The sequence below is a fragment of the Drosophila mojavensis genome, unplaced genomic scaffold (assembly GCF_018153725.1).
Source record: "Drosophila mojavensis isolate 15081-1352.22 unplaced genomic scaffold, ASM1815372v1 contig_136, whole genome shotgun sequence".
Taxonomy (NCBI): domain Eukaryota; kingdom Metazoa; phylum Arthropoda; class Insecta; order Diptera; family Drosophilidae; genus Drosophila; species Drosophila mojavensis.
The window spans coordinates 25509183-25531730 of record NW_025318667.1 but is presented as its reverse complement, the minus strand read 5'-3'; the positions used below and the strand labels follow the sequence as shown (position 1 = coordinate 25531730).

Here is a 22548-nt window from a genome sequence, read left to right as displayed (position 1 = left end):
ATACCATCAACAGGGTATCTTCTAGTTGAGCATTGCCAACCAGAGCTGTCTGTGCTTGCTTTCAATTCGTGTAGTTTCATAACTCATTTTCGCCATGTAACTGAGCTTGAGCTCTTTTGCTTTAAATTCTATAGAAAAATACATTTGACAGTCTCTGTCTCTCTCTTTCTCTTGCTATCTCTGTTTCCTTTCCTCTTGCTTGCTAGCTTTTTCCTCTCGTTTTCGTGGGGAAAAGCGCAACTTTTATGTTTAACTGGCAATTGTAATGCACATCTGGGCCGAGTCCTACGATTCAGCGTGGCATTGCCACAAAATGCACAAAATGCACAAAATGCACAAAATAAATAATAAACAAGTAAGAAAGCTCTAGTCGAGACTGCTCGACTACGAGATCCCCTGAACCCTTGGAGCAATAGATATTTCAATAATTTTTCGCGACTTTCAGTTTACATAAGAAACACGCACACACACACACACACACGCACGTACGCACACACAGGCATACACACGCATACAGACACACATACACACACACACGCATAAATACACAAACGCATACACAGACATACACACACACATACACAAACACATACACACACAAGCAACCACGCATAAACACGCATGGGCTGCAGTGTGCGCTTACTATGAGAACTTAATTGTTTAATAACTTTTTTTATGGACGTACGATCTTCATGAAATTTTTAGATTATGATTATAACATGAATATGCATGTAATTGCCAAAGCACAAGTCTCTAGTATTTGAAATACGCTTTTTACAAAAGTGAGGGTGAGGGGGAGAATTTAGAGGTGGGGGGTAAATTTTAACAAAAACCGAAATTGTATAAATTGCATATAGGCATACATTAAAAATTTGGAGTCTCTAGCAATAAAGGTGTAGAAGATATAATTTTATAACTGGGTTTCGATAAGGTTTTTTATCGATAAAAAAGATCGAGATGAGTTATCGATTTTTAATGATAAACTTGATATGCGCGCTGTAATTACGGACATTTTAAAAAAATTTGAAGTCTCTAGCTCTTATATCTTCTGAAATCGACGCGTTCATACATACGGACAGACGGACAGACGGACAGACGGACAGACGGACAGACAGACGGACAGGGCCAAATCAACTCAGCTCGTCACCCTGATCAAGAATATATATACTTTGTGGGGTCTGCCACGCCTCCTTCTCCCTGTTACATACATTTCAACAAAACCATTATACCCTGATTTCCCATTGAAAATGGGTTCAGGGTATAAAAACAGTAAATTAATAAAGACAAGCATAAGAAGGCTTAACTGAGCTTTACTCAATGAGCTGGACACTTTAGTTCTTCGGATCGCTCGCTCTATCCCCAACTACTCCTCCCCTCCCCCCCTTACACCCAGAAGCCATTTGGGCTCGCATAGACAACTTGGAGAAGTTGGAGAACTCTTAAGCTTCAAAGCATCGACATGGCAAATTTTTGCTTTTACATTATTTTTACTTAAGCGAAACATGTGTGCGTGTGCGTGTGCGTGTGTGAGTGTGTGTGTGAGAGTGCGTGTGTCTGTGTAAAGGTCAGCGTAATAAGCTCTGTGATGGCTAAGTTAGTTGGTTAGCTGCGGGGCAGCTGAGAAAAAAAAAAAAATACAATAAATCATAAAATAGGCAAAGCCAAGCAGGGCAGCAATTCCAGGCCCCAATGAAGCTCCTGCTGCTGCTCCTCCTGCTGCTCCTGCTGGCTGGTTGCTTGGTATTATCTCGAGTGGGTGGCTGGGAGCAAGAGTCGCACACATGAGAGCCAATGCGAGCGCGTGTCTGAGCACGTCTGGACACGTCGTCGCCGTAGTTGTTGTTGTTGTTGCCAATGCTATAGATGGTGGCGCCACGTGGGCAAATTCATCGGCATCAAACATCAGGCAGCAACCGAGCAACAACAACAACAACAACAACAACGATAATGGCAACAAAAGGAATAGTTGATGTGACTGGAGGCTGGCAGCAGCAGGAGGAGCACCAAGAGCAGCAGCAGCAGCAGCAGCAGCAGGGCAGCTATGTGGCAGTGCCAACAATTCATCAATTCCTCGTACGATGTGGCGTATGCGTAATGAAAATGCCCATGAGCTAAAGGAGCGAAAACGCACAAAGCAAACGACATGCAGCAGCGGAAATTCCACTAAAAGTCCTCGACTTTCACTACAAAAGGCAAACATGAAAAGGATTTGTTTTGTTTTTCTCTTGTTGTTGTTGTTGATGTTGTTGTTATTGTTGTTGCTATGCTTGAAACATTAATAATATTGTTGGAATTGCGAAAACATATTCACCGAGCGAAATGAAACTAATTTATGTTTCATATGGAAACGTTTACTTCCCCAGCTGAAATTGGAATCAGAATTTCCGAGTTTATCTAACTGAAGCGAGCCTTGAATATTATCGAAGCTAGTTGGAAAGTGGGTTCTCATCAATTCACTATGCTTAGATTCTCTTAACGACGGATTGAGTCCAAATTTGGTGTAAGAAAATATGAACAGATTACAAATAATCTTATTTATTGACTAAGAAAAAGAAAAGTATTAAGTTCCATTCATTCAAGCTCGCACCTTCTCAATCTATTTTATAAAAAACGAAATATGTATGAAAAAAAAAAATAAATAAATAACATCGAAGAGCTTCGAATCTCCTACTCTAACATAACTTGCATCGCCCTTAGCAGCCAGTTGCTAAAATAAAATAGCTTAATAAGAGAGCGTAATCAGACAAAACTAGAGTATCGGCTAGAAAATCCAGAAATCAATCGAAATTCTAAGAATGTGAGAAAAGGCGCGCTTCTGTCTGTACGCATAGAATAGACGATGAGTGTGTATAGGAAAATCGCGCTGATCGGCTGCTAGCTTGAAGCCGCTATCCAATATATGGATATAAATATATACTACAAATCAAAATTGTATAAATTATATATGTAATTTGCAATGATGCAATGATGATAGCAATAGCTATTGATGATTTTCCAATTTTAATGGGATCATGCCCTGATTGAAAATTGCACTATATAGTCTGGTTGACACCGTTTGGGCTGTGAACTTCAACTTTTTACTTCAAACGCCTATAAAGCATAAAATATTAATTGAAATTAAAAAAGTGTAAATGCTAAACTGTAGATTGAAAAAAAAAAACCTTTTCGATGAAGTATATATAAATATAGTATATTTAATATAACTAACAAGGATTATATATATACAGGGAGAAAAGTTGGAAAACAAATAAACTGAATATTAATGTTACTCATTATATACTCCATCGATACTTTCATTCAAAAGTTTGTAGAAATAAATCAAGTTCTTAACCATCAAAAGCAATGGGCTTACCCTTGAAATGAAATGAAATTTTACCAGACTCTTTAACTGAATGTACAAATATTTTGAAACTATACTAATAATTCCAATGTTCCAAGACTAATTCCAATTGCCAGAATTGGTCAAAAGAAAAGGTTTAGTAGATACCTCACACAAGCTTAATGACTCGCCAAAAGCTTTTGCTACCACACCCACCCACCTATTCCCTAGATTTGGCATCTTGGGACTATTACTTGTTCCGGTCTCTGCAAAATTTGTTGGATGGGAGAAGCTCTACCTCAAATGAGGAAGTTAAAAATCCAGTTCTTGGCCAGCAAGGACCAGTTTTATGAGCATTGGAATTGCCCGAAAGATGGCAAAGGGTAGTGGATAAAAATAGAGAATATATCATATCACAAAATATCATGCATAATCATGTTTAAATTTCGCCAGAAAAAAAGTAGTGAAATACCCAAAAGATATATTTTTTATCATCCATAGAACGAGAATAGTGAAAAAAACGTGGAAGTCCAAAAGTGCTTAAACAGTTTTACTGAAGGGCAAAGATTTTGATTGTGACTAAGTAAAATGGCTAAAACGCTGATTGGCAGCAAAAGAGAGAAAGAAAGAGAGAGAGAGAGAGGGAGAGAGTCAGAGAGAGAGGTAGAAAGAGAAAGAACAAAACACATAAATACCAAATGATTGGAAACATAAAAAACAAGACGTGAAAGGCGAAATGAAGGAATGAATGGGCGAGCAGGAGAAAGGAGGAGAAGAGAGACGAATGCCGCATAAAATGGCCGCAGAACGACGCTGGATGCAGGCGGCGCTTCAAAGCGAATTTGCGGCGAGCCTTAGGCGCCCATTGCCACCTTGTTGCCCAGTTAGCAAAAAGCAGAAAAAGCGACGAAAACGAACAAAATCAAGGGTTTTTTCGGCGGTTTTTTGGTGGGGAGAGGTGTAGGGGCCGTGGCCTGTGTGGGTGCTGTAGCAGAAGATCGGGCGGGGCGCAACGCTTGATTGATTTCTACAACTTTGTGCCAAGTTCTTTTCGTTTTTAAAGATTTTTTTTCGTTGCTGTTGTTGTTGTTGTTGTTGTTGTTGGTAATTTGCTTCGATTTGGTTGGGAAATCGACAGAGCGCAGTGGAAATTGGAATGGCAGCAGTCGATGCAAGTAATAGAATTTTAATAACTGAACTTAAGACAAAGACGGAAAGCTGAATGGAAATTCGGAGCCATTAAAAGGTTCAGTCGAGCCACTGGGGCCACTGGGGGGTGGCTCGCCTGTTGACTGGCCAGTGGCAGGTCAGGGGTGTTGAGAAGGGTGAGGGGAAGGGCAAGGGCAGGGGCCCACTTGAAAGTTTGCTAATTATGGTTTTAATCGATCAGGCGCAGCGCTGGATGGCAGCCTTCACCTTCGCCAACGCCTGGCGACCTCTAATCAAGCCATCAAACAAAACTGAGGCGGGCAAGTGAAAGTGAAAGTGAGAGTGAAACTGAGGGAGAAAGTGAAAGCTAAAGTATATGTCGATAAGTTGGAGCCACAGCAGCAGCAGCAGCAGCAGCAGCAGCAGCAGCAGGGCAACGGTGCGAATGTGCCAAGCATTTTGATTTTGTGCCACGTAAGGTAGCATTAGGCATGACGCACTGTGGCCAGCGGAGCAAACAGCCGCAGGGCCTCTATCCCTAGCAAGGCATGGCAGGAATAGAGATAAGGAATGGGAAAGAAAACGGGCAAAGGGCAAGGCATAGGGGAAAAGGGAAGAGAACAGAAGAGAAACTTTAAGCAGCGCTTGGAATTTTGAAACGTTCATTGAAGAAAATTTCTGAAAATATTTAAAGCAATCGTTCTAATTAAGAAAGAGAGCGGAAGAGAGACGGAGAGAGAGACAGAGAGCGAGCAAGATTAGAATTTGCTTTTGATAAAGGAAAAAAAAATAAAAATAAAAAACTACATAAATAAATAAAATAAAACTTGTAGAAAAATCAAGGCAAAAACTTTAACTTGCATTGCCTTTTCTTCTTCCCACTTCTTTTCTCCATTCTCTACTTTGCTTTCTTAGCCATTGGCAGTTTATTAAAAATTGTTGAAAATATGAGAAATTGATTTCTCACGCCTTTAAAACTTAATCCAATGCAAATACAAAACTTCTCGCAGATCTTTTCAACATAGTTTTAGTTTTAAAGTTTACAGCATATTCGTGCTTTTCATTACTTTGGTATGCTCGTTCACTACAAGAAGTAGTGTAGAGTAGATTGGTTTTCTGTAATATTCGTTCAAGGACTTTCAATTTGCAGCATTTACTTTTGATTAACTCAACTCTAAGGTGATTGAAAATTTCAATTTGAAATGCAATAATTTAGGTTCGAGGATTTGTATTTGAAATGCGTATATAATGAGCTTTGTCTATTGCCATGGTTTCACACGGCTCCAAGAGAGCATAAAGTAGAAGTGATTGTCGTACTCGAATGGTCGTAAATTCCCCATTGCTCTCTTCAGGTCCACTTGATGTCCTCAGGAGGTGGCCGTGCTTGACAAAAAAAGGAGGAAAGAAGGTGTTGGGATTTGCTTGATAAGCGATGTGGGGACGTGGCCAAGAGGAAATTACTGATTACTTAGTTTTATGGCCAAGGCTCGAGTATAAAATAAAATGACGAAACATCTCCATTCGAAAAATGATTATCAATCAGTCAATCATGGACCGTTTTATGCTTTTCCTATTGTTCAACGGAAGCCCATTTATAATATCAATATGAGGCGAGAGTCCATTAGGGGCTGCAATTCGATTGTGAAAGCGTAAGCAAAAAAAATTCACACTCACTCCATCCGTCAATCAGTGTGACCATCAATCAAGCAGTCTGTGGTCATCTCACTATTTAATGTATATATATTTATATATTTTTATTTTTAGTTCGTATTTAATTTATATTTAATTAATATTTATTTACCTTAATTTAATTAATTTTATATTTAACTAACAACTGTCTGAGGCTTCAGTCTTCATAGTTCTATTCCTCTCATAGAAACAATTTTCGAACCCTTTCTAGAGGGGGGCTTAGCAATTAAATAAGAACTTAACTTAAATAAAACTTCAGTTTATAAAATTTTAGAGCCAGAAATTTATAGAGGCGTGGCACTTTGCTAGCTGCAATTGCTTCCTTTTCCTTCCGCTAGAAAGTCTTTCCCTTATAACTCTTACTTTTCTTAACCTATGCGCATCCTACATATGTTCCTTATCTTTTATCTTTATTAAGGATATTTATTTGCTTGCTATGGGAATTGAGTTGATGAATTGCTGGCAGAGAGCTCAGCTCTAAGTTCAACAAATCACAAAATACCAAAATCTAAATCGAATTTAAAGACAAAACAAAAACAAGTGCTCGAGGCCTCCCTAAGCGATTGTTATTGATGTTATTTAAGGAGCTGCAAAAAGAGGCCTAATTGCTGCATGTCAGCTAAACTTTGCACAAGCTCGAGAGAGAGGGCAAGAGGGAGAGGGAGGGAGAGGGATAGGGACAGAGTGTAGGAGTTGCTGTCACTAAGGGCTTGTGAAATGTGAAATGTGAAATGAGACAGACGCTTGACTATTTGAAACATATGTTTGCAAGCCAATTGGATGCCTAACTGTTCATAATGACTACGTCCATGACATGGCAGAAACACCGCCTTCAAATACATTTTGCCAGCCAACTACCGAAACGTCAAAAGGCCCAGAGCGAAGCCAAAGCGCAAACGGGGCTCAAGTCATTGACAGGAATTAAAAAGTTGACAGCAGCTGCCACGTGTGCGTGTATGCGTGTATGTGTGTGTGTGTGGGTGTGAGGGTAAGTGGGTGTGCGTGTGTGTGGGTGAGTGCGTGTGTGCCGCAGTCTACAGTAAATTATGCCACAAGTGCGTGACACAAACCAGAGGCGGACGCTACTGCGGCTTTTGCCTCGATGCGTGCCATGGACAAGAGAGCGAGAGAGGGAGAGGGAGAGGGAGGGAGATTGGGACAGTGGTAGTCGCTGGGCCAAGGCCAGAGGCCATATGATCTAAAGTGCGGGCCAAGGCGAGAGCAGGTCCTTTTATTGTCTGCAGCTGTTGGCTGGTTGGAGCGAGCGGCTGGGCTGCGCCTAAAATGCTGCAACACAATTCACAGCACGTAGCGTAATTTTGCGATGAAGCAGTCGCAGTCGCTGCCGCTGCCGCTGCCGCTGCCGCAGTCGCAGTCGCAGCGAGCTACACGCCACGCGACGCCGAGCTACGCCAGGATTCACTTTAATGCGCATCAACATCGACAGTTAAATTAACTGAAGCGTTGAGCGTTGGGGCGTGGCCGTAACAGCACGTACGTACAACAGAAGCACACACACACAGACACACACATACGCTCACTTTAGTAAAGCGCCGAAGATTGCAATCAGACACTGATTGAAGACAGACGGACAGGCATTGAAATAGCTAAAAAGAGAGAGAGAGAGAGAGAGAGAAAGGCCTAGGGCAAGGAAGAGAGAGAGAGAGAGAGAGAGAGAGAGAGAGAGAGAGAGAGAGAGAGAGAGAGAGAGAGAGAGAGAGGGAATGCAGACACCTGTACAGACAACAATAGATAAACTGAAAACACAAAGCTTTCAATTGACACACGCTGTTACCTGCTGTCAAAAGCGGTCTGAAATTAGGTTGTGTGCGAGGGAGAGATAGAGAGAGAGAACGATAGCGAGAGGGAAAGATGTTAATGATAGAGCAAGAGGGAGATAATCAGACAGAAAGAAAGAGGAAGACATATGGAAAGAGGTTAGAGAGTGAGAGAAGGATAGGTTGAAAGGGGTAGACAGAGAGAGTGTGAGAGAGAGAGAGAGAGAGAGAGAGAGAGTTAGAAAGATGTAGAAAGTGCTGGACAGATAGATAAGAGGGGATTGTCTGTAAGGTAGAAAGTCGAACATAAAGAGAGGGAGAGCGAGATGGGCAAAGAAGAAGATAAAGGTAAATAGAGAGAGATATATTTTCAGAGAGAGAGAGATAAAATGATGTTGACAGTGAGAGAGAGGTGGATAGAGGTGTAGAAAGCGTTCAAGAGCAGGAGAGAGAGAAAGAGAGAGAGAGAAAGAGGTGGAGAGAGGTGGAGAGTGGACATATTTATAGAGAGAGATATAGACAGAGAGAGAGAGATACAAAGATGTACTCAGTGAGGGAGAGGTGGACAGGAGGGTAAAACCTGTTAGGAGAGAGAGAGAGAGAGAGAGAGAGAGAGAGAGAGAGAGAGAGAGAGAGAGAGAGAGAGAGAGAGAGAGAGAGAGAGAGAGAGAGAGAGAGAGAGAGAGACATAGACAGAGAGCTGAGGTGCTCTTGCGCTTGGCTTAAGGCGCTGCTCATGTGGATTGCAGCTGAGGTCAAGGCGATTTATTAATCACAAAAGATTTGCACGCAACTTGAAAATAGTTGGTGGCAAGTGTGCGCCACACACACACTCACACACACACACACATGGCTGCTTGCCACAAGCACACATAATGTGCCACAGCGAGTGCATTTCGCACACGCCATGCAGCAGGTGAGCGTTCGCTTCTTTCTGCTACACTCTATTTGTTGTGAGTGTGTGTAAGTGTGCATGTGTGTGTGTGTGGCCTTTATGCTGCTGCTGCTGCTGCTGCTGCTCTCGCTCCTCTCGCTGCTAGGGGCATAAACAACACTTTCACGGACACCCATAACGGCGCTGTGCGTCGCGACATGTTTGTGGCTGGCGCGCGTGCCAACGACAACGTTGATAACAACAACAACAACAACAAGAAAAAACAGCAACAAACAACAACAACAACAATGCCAGAAAACAATGCGTGTGCTCAGTTCATTTCACATGTTGTAACCGAGCTCATATACCCTGTAAACACAATAAAGAAATCTTTAGTGAATCTGAACATCCTACGAAGCAAAGCTAAAGTTATCGAAAATTAAAGGGAATATATAAGGAAAGATATGAATACATATTTTCACAGCTGTGGTCATACAAATAGATGCACTAAATGTTGAAAAGAAAACTTTTGTTATTAACTCAATTTTTAGAAGAAAAATATGAAAATATGAAAATCTGAGATTCTTTATCTAATTTAGATGTGGACAGTGCTCAGTAGCGATACTATTTGTATGACAAGAGCTGTATACATATACAATACATACATACAGTATATACAATTTTCAGGCATATACTCGTATTAAAATTTATATATGTTTATCAAATTTTTTATAAACACATTTTATATGAATTTACTAAAATTTAATTTCTATTGCCTTAAAATTTGTTAAGAAACTTTCAATTCTCTCTCGGTCTCTCTCTCTCTCTCTCTCTCTTCAGTCTTTCTTAAGATTCATACTACTTAAATTAAGCTCAACAATCTTTCAATTCTCAAGTGCTTCAAGTTGTTATAGGGTATCTGTTAGTCATGCACGCACGCTCATTGACATCTTGAGCACTTGCCCATTTTTTATGAACATTTCGAGCAAAATAAAAACTTTTGTTTTTCGCTCTTAAATTTCATTTCAGTTGCTTTTCACTTGCCCGGGGGCTCGAAAGTTGAGGCAACTCTCTCCCAAAAAAAAATAAATAAATAAATAAAAAAAATAAAATAAAATAAATAAATAAAAATGAAAGTAAAAAAAAATAAAAGCTTGCGCTAAAAGGGGACTAAATCAAGGGCGTTTAACTGGATAAGGTAGCAACAATATTGCGAACGCGAAATGCGAATGTAATCAAAATTATTGCATTTCGTTGTTGTTGTTATTGCTGTTGTTGTTGTTGTTGTTGGCTATAACCAAACACATCGAGCTTAATACCGTTATCGCTGGACTTTGTCGCGCCGGTGAAATCCTCGCTGCCAGCTCGTCCAGCTCAGTGCGGCCAAGCGGCTAATCCGTAAACTGCAGCCATTACAATAGCTGCATGCGATAGTGAAAAGGGGAGGGGGGATGGGGAATAGATGTATTTGGCCTTGCACAATTTATGACAATAGTTCATAATTGATTGGGTCTTCTTTAAATTAAATTAAATACACAGAAATTTTTCGCAAATATTGGGATTCAATCAAAGTGCCCGATTGGCCGATTGATTGGCATTCAAACTTTGCTTTAAGCCGTCAGCAGCACAGCGTAGGGCATAATAGAACAATGGCAAGTGCATCTGACTGACTGATTGATTGAGTATCCGATTTCATTTAAAGCTGCTGTAAACGAAATATTCAAGTCTGCTTTGATATCTCTTAAAGTGGAATTATGGGGAAAACAAAAACAGGGAATGTCTGAATGAATGAGCGATTGACTGATTGATAGCAAGAGCATGGGATGAATTGAACTATGAGAAAAGCCTTAGATTGTTGAATTGACTGATTGACCGATTCATAATATATATTCATATAAATGCAGTATTAAAGACATATAAATATGTGTTGTAAATATTTTATAGTGTGTGGGCTACAGGGGAGCAATGGGGGCAATCGCAGATGGATTGACTGATTGAATGGACTCTTGCCTTATATTGTGGTTGAACAATAGGAAAAACATAAAAAATCCATGATTGACTGATTGATAATAATTTGTCATTTTATCATACTATGTGCACATATACAGTCGAATCTCGATAATAATTCGTACCCAGCCAAATCGAAAATCGCGATATATCGAAAAAAATTCTATCCCCTTTAGAGAAATTCGTTCTCAAAAATTCTCGACAATTTGAATTTCTGAGTAAATAAAAAAAAGAAAAAAAAAAAGCCCATATCCTTGCCATTTCGAATTATCAGGACTCTACTGTATTATATAGTATGTAACATGCAGTAGGAGGCGTGGTACAGATCATGAAACAGATATACCTATGATCAGCATGACGCATTTAGTTCATCTAGCCAAGTCCACCCGTTCGTCAGTCTGATTGAACGCAGAGATCTCGTAAGCTACACAAGCTAGAGTCTTGCAATTTTACATGTATACTCATGAAGATCATATGTAGTATGAGTTCTTTATATTTTTTCGTTAACTCATCTCATTTTTTTGTTATCGACAATACTCGATAATTTTCTTTGGTTTTTTAAGAGTAATTTTTGGAATGTTGAGATAGTGATTTCAGACTGACTGTTCGGATGCATGTAATGAATACAAAGTTTCTTTAGTTTATAGATATTTCATACCACACTGCCGACGCCCAAATTTAGACCAGAGACTTGTGCTGAGACAAACACACATACTTGCATGTTTTTACCACGTAGTGAATAATTACAATATAGGATCTATATATACAAGAAGACAAGACAGCAAATAAGTTCTCATAATATATCCCAAATTTCAGCTCAAGCGCAGTCAACTGCGCAGTTAGCAGAGCGCGCGCTTGCTTATGTATGTATGTTCAGAATGATTGGTATACCATCCAACTATTAGCAGTGTTCAGGGTATTTGCTAGTCGAACAGTCCTCACTAGGGACCTCTTCCCTGTTTTAGCAAGACTTACAAATCATTTGCTATGGCTTCTGCATGAATTGATTCTTTGATTAGCTTTTGAAATGAGTAGCAGAATTTACACACACTCGAGAGGCATGGCCTGAGTGTATGAGTGTGTAGGTGTAAGTATGTGTGGGTGAGTGTGTATACGTGTGTGTGCTTAGGCTTTTAATTTGCCAATGTTCTCAGAGGCAACTTCTTGTGCACTTTGCGCCGCGCAACAAAATGTGCGAAAACACTTTGAAATTGTTGCCTTCTGTATATGGGGCTAAGCACATTAGGGCCCAGCTACAGCTACAGCTCCAGGTCGAGTTGGAGCTCCAGCTTCAGCTCCCGCTCCTCTCATCCGGCAAAGAAGCAGCAACAGCAAATGCTGATGTGTGCACACAAGCGTGTTGGCTCATGCACTGCCTGGGCAGGTACTGGAATTGTGGGCGTGGCAATTAAGCAGGCATCTCTATATATTGTTTACAAGTGCGACACACACACACACACACACACACACACACACACACATACATACACTCACTGTCCAGAAGCTGTTCCTTTGGCAGCCGGCGCCAAAGTTTTTTAATTTAAAAACTTTTCGCCGACTCACAGAGACTTGTGATTTGTGGAGTTTGACGGGGGGATGGGGACTCAGAGCTCGCCTCCCCGCCCAAAAAAAAGAGAAACAGACGCCTCATGTACAAGTGTAAATATTGGCGGTAAACTGTCGACCACGCCCATGAGAACGCCCACTGCGAGCAGCTCTCGGGCTCATCATCAGCAACTTGTCGTCGTTGCAAATTCTATGTAGCTGTTGTTGTTGCTATTGTTGTTGTTGTTGTTAGCATCCTTGACCTGTGCAAAATGCTCTGACATTCGTAAGATTTGTGTTTGTGTTTTGTGACAGCGGCCAAAAGTTGGCCAAAGCAGCTGCCAAGGCTGTTTTTGTTGCTGTTTGTAGATTTGTTGTTGTTGTTGTTGTTGTTGTTGTATTTGAAAACTTACCGCACTGCAGGAACTTCAAGTATATCCCATTCAACGGACGTGTAGAACTCAGACAGATCCACGCCCACTTCAACCACATTGGTGCCGTTCAGTTCATCGATGTGACGCAGATCCACCTGGCATATATAAAAACAGAGAGAGAGAGAGAGAATTAGAAAGAGTTAGTATAACTGTAGCATAGAGTAAGAGAGAGAAAAAGAGGGAGAGAGAGATGTACCTAGAGCGAGAGTGATTAGACAATTACAGGGTTACACACGTTGACAGCGCACATAATTGAGCTGCTATGCGAAGCTGGATCAGCAGATAGCATGTCCGACTTGCCAAAATGGTAAAACACAGAAATGGAGTGCGCATTCGGCCCGGCCAGCACCGCACCTGACATACCCTGCAGAGCGTGGCATTCAGAGCGAGTGCTGCATTCCACATTAATGTACATTGAAAGTCAGAGTATTCAAATAGTCGTCAGCCATAAGCAGCCGCAGCAGCAGCTGAGAGAATTTGGAGTGTACAAAGCCGAAGCTAAGCCAGACAAGTTTGCACTTCAATTTCTGTTTCAGTTTTGCTTAGTTCGGCACGACTGCAGCTGACAGAGAATGGACACGAGTATAGAACAAGTGCAGGATGTGAACAGGAAGGGACAGGACAGGACAGGACAGGACAGGACAGGATAGGACAGGAGAGGACGGAACGGAACGGGACAGAACAGGACAGCTCAGGACATCGTTGCAATTGGCATGCCAGCCACACAACTGGCACAGGCTGATGCCTGATGCCTGAAGCCTGAAGCCAGCTGTTTCGTGTATCTCCTAAATGCTCTACGCCCCCGAACCGAGGCGATTGCAGCTAAGACATCAGATTCGCACTCTCCACTTTGCTCAATGCCAACCATCAGATTACATAAATATATAATTACAACTGAAAGAGCAATACATATATAAATGAGGAATTAAAATATTGTATGAACCATCAACTGTAACATAGAACATTCCATCTGTTTGTTGTTCTTCTATTTAGTCCAATATCTTAGCAATATTTATTTATTTATTTATTTTTTTAATTTTTTTTTTTTTTTTTTTTTGCATATTTAGCATATTCTATTCGCAGTCGTATTAATTACACCAGTAATTTAAGCTCTCCCAAATATATCATATAAAAAACTGAAACTGAAATCTCTAAGAAACACATTTGAGTTATTCGATATTGATAAATTGATATTAATAAATATTGAAATTGGTCACAAAAAATAGGAAATCAATTTCAATCTGAATTTGTCATCAATTTTTTGGTTTATTAAAAATTTTTTATTCATATTTTATATGTAAATGATAAAAAAATTGTTTCATAAAAAGTTAAAACCCTTTTGTCTTTATAGGCGTTTTAAAATCACTTAACAACACATTTCTATATAAATTATCTTATATAGTAACTTTTTTATATTTCAAATATAATAGATTTTTTCAGATGTTTAAAATTTAATAAATAATATCGTGATTTTTTTTTTTTTTTTTTTTTTTTTTTTGTATATGTAATATATTTTATATATTCTATTTTTGTATACTGTATTTCACAGATCATTAATTTTTTCTAGCTTATGACATATGATTCTATTAAAAATCAAATTGTTATTCATATAAAGTTTTTAATTTAAATTACAAATTTTGTTTTAATTTTTTTTTTTTTATAATCAATGACATGATTTTATTTGATTTATTTTTTAATTTTTAAAAATTTTTTTTATTACTATTATTATTATTATTATTATTATTTTTTGTTATAATAATAATTATTATTATTTTTCATATTATTATTATTATTATTGAGCTTGTTATATACTTTCGTTAGGGCATTAGAAGTTCGTCAGGTATTTGATCACATCTTTTTTTTCATATTCGGTTTTTGATGCGATTTTCGTTGTGAACTTGATGGAAGGGGGCGACGTTTACACCTCAATGAGCTAGCATCGACAGAAAGAGGCAGACAGAGAGCGAGAGAGCGCGCGAGAGAGAGAGAGAGACAGGCACACATGTCTATAGGTGGGACGGTGCCAGTAGTGGGCGAGCTGATTATGGGTCGTAGAGCAGGGCCTAGGTTCGAGTGGTTGGTCGATTGGCGGTTAGAGAGTTAGTTGGGATGGCAATTCTTTTAGCAGAGGTGTGCACGATGAGAACAGCGTGAAATTTGAAAAGTGACGTTAATTCGATTTGCTGAGTGGCGTTGGGAGTTTGAGTCGAGTCGAGGCGTGGCGAGGCGAAGCGAGTGAAGTGGAGTGGCGTCGCATCGAGTCGATTCAACTGTTTAGTCAACTCGACTGGCACACCTGGGTGGGCGGGCCGCTTTAGCTAATGCCGCTTTCTGTCAAATCAACTGTAAAAATTGAGCCTATGGGTACACACACTCACACACATACACACACACACAACCCTCACACATATGAATGAGCCGACAGTGCATGCTGATGCAGAGTCAACACATTGCCATTGGGCCATCAGCGCGAATTATAATAAGTAATTGGCATAAAGCTGACTGAGTTCAGATTTTTCGTTGGGCCCTCCAATCTCAGGCTTTAGCTTTTTTTCTATCAACTTTATCGGTTATCGTATTTTTAAAGTGCCGTCAGAGATACTTTTTGCTTCGGCGAAGAAATTTGTTTCATACATTCATTTATTTTCATACATTCGTTTTCTTACTTCGATATTTCTCTAGGCACTCTCCAATTTTCGTTAATAGCATATGAACTTTGAGATACCCTAGTTTATTTGAAGATGTGCTTCGAATTGTAGAGATATTAGACATTTTAAAGCATTTCTTAAGTGCGATCTTTACATAAGATGTCCTTGTGCTATGTTCTAGAAACCATTTTAATATATCATAAAAATCGATAATAATCCATATTTGTGCAAAATGATATGGGAGATAAGAAAACAACAATTCAAATAAACTATGATTATCTTATTGATTATATTATATGATTATATTATAGATTTAATATATGAGATGTTTGACAACGTGCAGGTCTTACTAGCTTTATCAACACAATTCGCAAGTCTGATTAAAAAATGTATATAAACTATATGGAAACTACAATGACTTCTTCCAATTGCTCAAATCCAATATAGCATGCTTTGGTAAATCAAAATAAGTTTCTGCATACATTTATCTATATTTCATATTAGTTATCGATCAACACTCATCCATGCAAGTTAATTTGGCAATAGAGATTTATAAAATTTGGTTGCTTTTCGAAACACAACTAGAGTAGTTTGCCCCACTGTGCGTTGCTTGGCATGCCCTGGAGTTCTTCAAATTTGCACTTAACTTGACTTCATTTTCATTATCAATCGATAATTTGGTATCTGTATTACCAACTTGACTACTTTAAGATTTTAATTATGTTTTACCAGGCAACACAGCTGTAGCAGTTTGCCCCACTGTGCGTGGTTTGGTATGCTCGGGAGCTCTTCACATAAAATTAGGCGTGCAATCGGCGTTCGCTGCCTTTCAGCGTGAGCAGGCAGCGGGTGTATTCAGGCAGGATGTACGTTGCCAGGTGCAACTGTTGCGATGTTGCAGCTACAACTACAAACTTAGAAGCACTTCTTACCGTTAGCTGCAACTGTGTGAATGTAACTGAAACTGCCGAAGCGGAAATTGTTATTTTAAGTGGTAGCGGAAATTTCACTATAAGGAAGTTACGATTTACTGAAATATTTCCGACACCGAAAGATGTTGCTTGTTGCGACAGGACCTATACACAAGGTAAAAGTGAAAGAGAGAGAGAGAGAGAGAAAGATAGTGCAAGCGAGAGAGGGGATGAGGGAGAGCATCAGTCTGAGACAGAGCTGGGAATGCTTCGCCACTGGGGCACAGTTGACAGACAATTGTAAATGCTTTCAATTCACAATGAAGCCAACCCAGCGGCCATTAAGCAGTCCAGCTTCTGTTTCCGGCCTCGTGCCGCGTGCCTCATGCCTCCACGCCCCACGCCCCACGCCGCACGCCCCTTGCCGCATGCCGTTGCCCCAGCCAACTGTGCCAACGGGCTACGCTTTGTTCTGCGCTGTGAGCGCCACGGCTTGTTCTATATGTACAACAGGAGAGTTTATAAATATTCTATGATACGACGCTGTTGATACCGCTTATTGCGGTTGATTTATGTGGACCACAAACGATGCCCACATTCGCGTCCATTCGCAAAACAAAGCAGAAAAAAAAACAACAATGAGGCGTTGATAGCGACAACAACAACAACAGCAGCAGCAACACGAATAACAATAACAGCATTACAACAATTGTTGTCAATGACAATATTACACACATACACACACACGTACGCACTAAGTGTGTGAGAGTCAGAAATTTCAGTCAAGAAACAGATAGCCACGTTTTTGTGCGTTTCGTGGCATGTCAAATGCTGTTAGCGCCTTGGCTTGGCTTTTAATGCCAAATGAAGATTGGCTTTTTAGCAAATTAAAGTCAAAGTCTGCCAAGTTTGTGGACCCAGTGCGTGTAGGCCAGTGTAGTTGGCTGCTGCTGCGAGTGGAAGGCTTAATGTATTCGCTGAGCATTGCGACAAGGGACAGGAGGGGGCCAGGCATATGAACAGCTGCCCCAAATTAGAGCTAGCAGAAGAGTTAGAGTCAAAACAAGAAGAAGAAGAAGCAGAGGGAACCTACGAGTACTAGAGCTAAGCAATAAAAAACAATGAGCTGTACAAAGTCTAGATAAAACTCGCATGTAAAACAATTATGGATGAAGACAGAAACATCTGATTAAATTGATATGGCTTTCAGTTAGTTATTCATTTTGTCTTTTCCCTTTTTGTCTCTTTTGTGGATTTCCACTCTTGCCTTCATTCACTTAGTTTTCATGCTAATTTTATTTAATTTAAACAAACAGCGTTGTCAGTCTCTCTCTCTCTGCTTTGGAGATTTACTCTTGGGCATAGCGAGCATTCATCGCATTGCACTAGCAACGACTATCGATAATTCTTAAAAAACTATCGTTACACATTTAGTTGCTATTGGACGGCTCTACATTTCTTATTAGACTTCTTAGTCTCTCTCTCTCTCTCTCTGCTTTGCAGTTTTACTCTTGAGCATATCGACTATTCATCGCATTGCACTAGCAACGACTATCGATATTTCTTAAATAACTATCGTTCCACATTTAGTTGCTATTGGACAATTCTACATTTCTTATTAGGCTTTTCGTATGCCCCTTCGCTTTGCTTATCGCTATGCTTCTTTCTCTTCTTCTTCCTTTGTTTCTGGCTAAGCTTCGCGCTTTCGCTGTCAATTTGCTTCTAGCTTGCTTGATCTTTTCTGTGTTTCGCTTGGCTTTTATTGTTCCTGGATTTTTCGTTCTCCTTCTTACTGTTCTTTCGCCCTTTGCTGACTGCCTTGCGTTGTTTCTCTCTTACAGCTTTTAGCTTTTTTTCTCGTTTTCTGCTGCTCCCTTGGCTTTTCGTGCTCTTCTTGTGTTTCTTTCAGCCTTTTCACTTCTCGTTTTACTTCACTCTTCGTTTTCCTATCGCCTTCCTCTTCACTATGCTCCATGCAATCTTATATTATTCTCAATCTCATATTATTGCCACATTTCATCATCTGTAGCTTTGCTGCCGCCTTCTTTTCATTCACGTATTTTGCCACTGTGCCAATATGCTCTTCTTCCTCTTCTTATTTTCGTGGTCTTTTCACCTAGCTGCTCACGCCGCTTTTCGCTTTCGAATACATTTACATACATAGCTTCATTATCTAATTTACGTCTGCCGCATCTTCGTTTGCTTCTTTTCGCTTTACACATTGTGCGCCGCAAAGTATGCTGCAGAAAAGGGGGCGCTGCAATGCGTGCGTGCTTAGCTGCGTGTGTGTGTGTGTGTGTGTGTGTGTGATTGACGGCTGTCTGTGCGTGTGAGCTATGCAAATTAACAGCAGTTCTGCAAGTTGCATTACGCAACAACTAGCGGCAATTTGCCTCGGCTCAGTTAAGAGAATTGCATAACTACCTCACACACACACACACACACACACAGACAGAGACATTAGCTTGTTGAACAGACTGGCATCAGTGAGGGTAACAAGATTTGATTAAAGCCAGGGCAACGCCTGCGGCAAGGACAGGTATTGCTGCACATGCAGTGCGAGTTTTTTATGGCCGCCAATGCCGAGCCGAGCGGAGCAGAGCAGAGCAGAGCAGAGTCGAGCACCGCATGTGCGGTTAGCCAAGAGGCAGCAAGGGCCTGGCTAAAAAGAGTTGCTGTTGCGCTGCTGTCAAGAGCTGCGGGCCATTTGTCGGCTCATTTGCGCAAAGCTGCAAAGTCGCAGCGAGCAGTGAATGCCGCTCTAATGCCACTTCATTAGCTGCCAAGTCGCTGCCGGGTGGCAACATTAACGCCAGCCTCCTTCCGCCTCAAGCTCATCACCCCTCGCCATGGCCACATGCCACATGGCACATGGCACATGGCACATGCCTCATGCCACATACTTCCTTGATGCCTGATGTCTCATATCCCATGTACGACCACAGCGCCAGCTGCAGCCCCGCCTGCACAACGCCTTTTACGAGGCCTCAACTGTCGCCGCTGTCTGTGTCTGTCTTTATTATTGCCGACAGGTGTCAGGCCACCTCATTGTCCCTTGGCTCGTCCTGTTCTATATTTGCTTACACGAATGTTTCTAGCTTCCTGCTCTCCTCTCTCTCTCTCTCTCTCTCTCTCTCTCTATCTCCCTGTGTGCTTTCAAATCGCCAGAGACAATTTTATGCAGCCCGTTCCTCTGTGCGGCCATAAAATGTGAGAAATTCTATGCCACAACAACGAATTATGAGCGAATTTGGGTTTATAGCCACTAAACCAGCCGCAGGATCCGTTGCCGTTGCCGTTGCCGTTGCCGTTGCTGCTCAGAGAACTCATCCACAGGAGCCCAATTTCCAAAGTGCAAATAGCATAGAAAAGCCAAACTGTGTTCCCATCTCTTTTCTTCCTTCTTTTGCGCTCTATGAGCTCGATAATTCTTCTACATTTTATCTCGATTACAACTCATATAATCCAGCTGCACCGAACAGTCGTGACCTGAATAAAAGTAACCAGCGAAATTTACGATATTTGCATAAACTCAGAGTGAACATTGGCTTTATAAAAAGGCGTGGCGGAAGGTCTATAACGGAATGACTATATACTCTTGATCCCGATTTGGCCGTACATCAAAAGCTTGACTTGAAGTAACTCGGAAGTAAGCTGGAAAAACATATTTCTCTTTATACCCTAAACTGTTTGTACGTAAATGGGAACTCAGTTCCGATAGATCTCCTGCCAATGCGAATATTAAGTTTTTATGTTAATTGTCTATCGATTGTATCTGCAATATCAAGTCATGTTAATTGTCTTGTCTGTAATTACTTGTCTGTAATTGATACGTCTATAATGTAAGACCCCTAACCATACAACACATAGACGTGCCATATTTTGACTGCCCGAGCGTATTGAGACTGAGCCAGGCAATACGAAGTTATGCTCATCTTTGCTCTACTTGTCCAGTCTATGTGTTGTAGTATCAAAAAATATCGGAACAAGAGTATCGATGTTTGGTCCAAATGTTGGATTTTCATGTTTTCTTGGGTTAAATAAGAGTACCAAATACTTGGCCACCAAATAATTTGGCCACCTAACTTGAAATGCAGGTGCGGTACGCCCAGTACACCGATTATTCAGATTGGAAATATTGAACTGCAATTCGTAATTCGCTCACACTCTGCCAGTTGGAATATATGTAGATGCATAGCTGGATAGGTCGATTGATGGATGGAAACTTACCTGGAATCCGTCGTATGTCCAGCTGCCGAACTTCATGACGCATGTTTGCTCGTCGAAGGGAAAGTACTCGACATCGATTTCGCAGGAGCTCTTGTAAATGGCCGGCGGCCGCCACTCGACGCGCCCTGTGTAGTTCAGTGTTGCCTTTGTGGCCAGCGTCACCTCAAAGTTGCCATCAGCGCTGTTTGGTTGGGGGTGGAATGCGTGGAGTTATGGTCAGCTGTGGGCTAGTAAATGGGGCTAACTCACTTGTTGTAGAGAACAATGTCCGGGCGCCAAATGTGATCGGAGGGCACGTGCAGCATTTCGACGCCGCCATATTCCTTGGGCTCCCATTTGAGCTTGTAGTCGTACCAGGATTGCTCCACCCATAGGTTGGTGGTCATAATTTGGTTCTTCAGATTGACATCAATCAGTTGCGATAGCTTCAGTTTGATGCGCACCGTGAGCGCATCCGTCACATTCACCACGGGACGCACTAGTTTGTTGTAGTTGCTGAGCAGATCGTCGTAGAGTCGCTTCGCGTCCGGATTCGCTGTGCTGCCTGAATACAACAAAGATACGCAAAGTCATCCAATTAATATGGTTTACAAATCAAGGCAGTTCGCATTATGATGCCTATTATTCTTATCAACTATCTATGGGCTGCTCGCGTCACTCTCCCCACTGCCCACCCCTCTCCCCTATCTTCTGACGGCTCTGCTCTCATTTTCATTCTCTCATTCTGATTTCCATTTCCGTTTCCATTTACCATTTCCACTTGCAACGCATATTGCTGTGTATGCGCAATGCGGCAATTAATGTGCCACACATTAAATTAATGATACGCTGATAATGGCATCACAATATGCTTGACCAGCCACGCCCACACCCAATGCCCCGATACAAACACAGACACAGAAACAGAGCCAGAGCCAGAGCCAGGCCCAGACCCAGAGCCAGCTCTGCCTCCCCAACTGTCAGCTCCCTGTGGACTTTACTAATTAGCTTTGCTTTTGGCTTATTCCGATGCGCGGCGTCCCGAAAAACCCGAAATCTTTTAATTGATTTATTTTACGTCCGACTGTTATAATACCCTGTCGCTGGGCTGGGCATAAATAGTATATCGCAACATGTGCTAGCCATTAATCGAGAGCAACAAAAATACTGTTTTATGGACTCGACCAGCCGCCTGTATTCAAAACTTGTGATTCAAAGTTAATATTTATATCTTCGTATAAAAAGATGGATATTAAGGTTATTTGTCTGATAAGAATGCCTTCTCAGAGCATATTTGTACAAGTCTGCAACATTTCTTCACATTAGAGAAATACTTCCTAGCCACGAATGTCAAGTTTAAGCCAGAGATATAAAGTTGATAGATCTTAGAGAGAGGGAGAGAGAGAGGGAGAGAGAGAGAGAGAGAGAGAGAGAGAGAGAGGGGGAGAGAACATTCAAGGAATGACTAAATTCTCATAAATTTCAAATCATTAATAGCAGTTGATGGCAACATCGATAGTCGTGATGGACATTAATGGACATTGCGATAGATCGATAGATGCTGCAAACAGCATAATCATTTAGTTTATTTATTTAAATACTTTAGTCGTAATAATTTAATTTGTGCATTTTATCCGAATATTTAAATTTCCATCTGCTGCTATGGCGATCGATACTTGAAATCGGCAATAGGCGAAACTATCGCGTGAAGCAATTACGTATTGATGCGATTGCAGCCCTCGTTTTTTGAACTGTTCATATTTAACTGCATAGCAATTGCACTCAGCAGACGAATAGCAAAAGTATTTGTTTTTTATTTATTATTCAGAAACAATTGAATGGGACAATGCGTTGTAGAGCATCAGCAGCAATTTCCAATGGGTCGAATATATTACACGACTTGATTTACATTTTTAACCAGGCGATAGCATAGTGACCTATTTTCGACTCTTACAGATGGAGGCCGTCTATAAAACTGAAGTGTA

At 40.9% G+C, this 22548-nt stretch overlaps 1 protein-coding gene across 1 annotated transcript in view; it reads right to left on the bottom strand.

The window, feature by feature from the left end:
* LOC6584690 (acetylcholine receptor subunit alpha-like) overlaps positions 1–22548 on the bottom strand; it is a 67064-nt gene that overhangs the window by 18116 nt on the left and 26400 nt on the right. Inside the window, exons 2-4 of the mRNA XM_002010298.4 lie at positions 20834–21128; positions 20585–20765; positions 12775–12890 (exon numbers count right to left, since the gene is read on the bottom strand). Coding sequence (XP_002010334.3) covers positions 12775–12890; positions 20585–20765; positions 20834–21128 — 592 coding nt within the window. The remainder of the gene's footprint in view (positions 1–12774; positions 12891–20584; positions 20766–20833; positions 21129–22548) is intronic.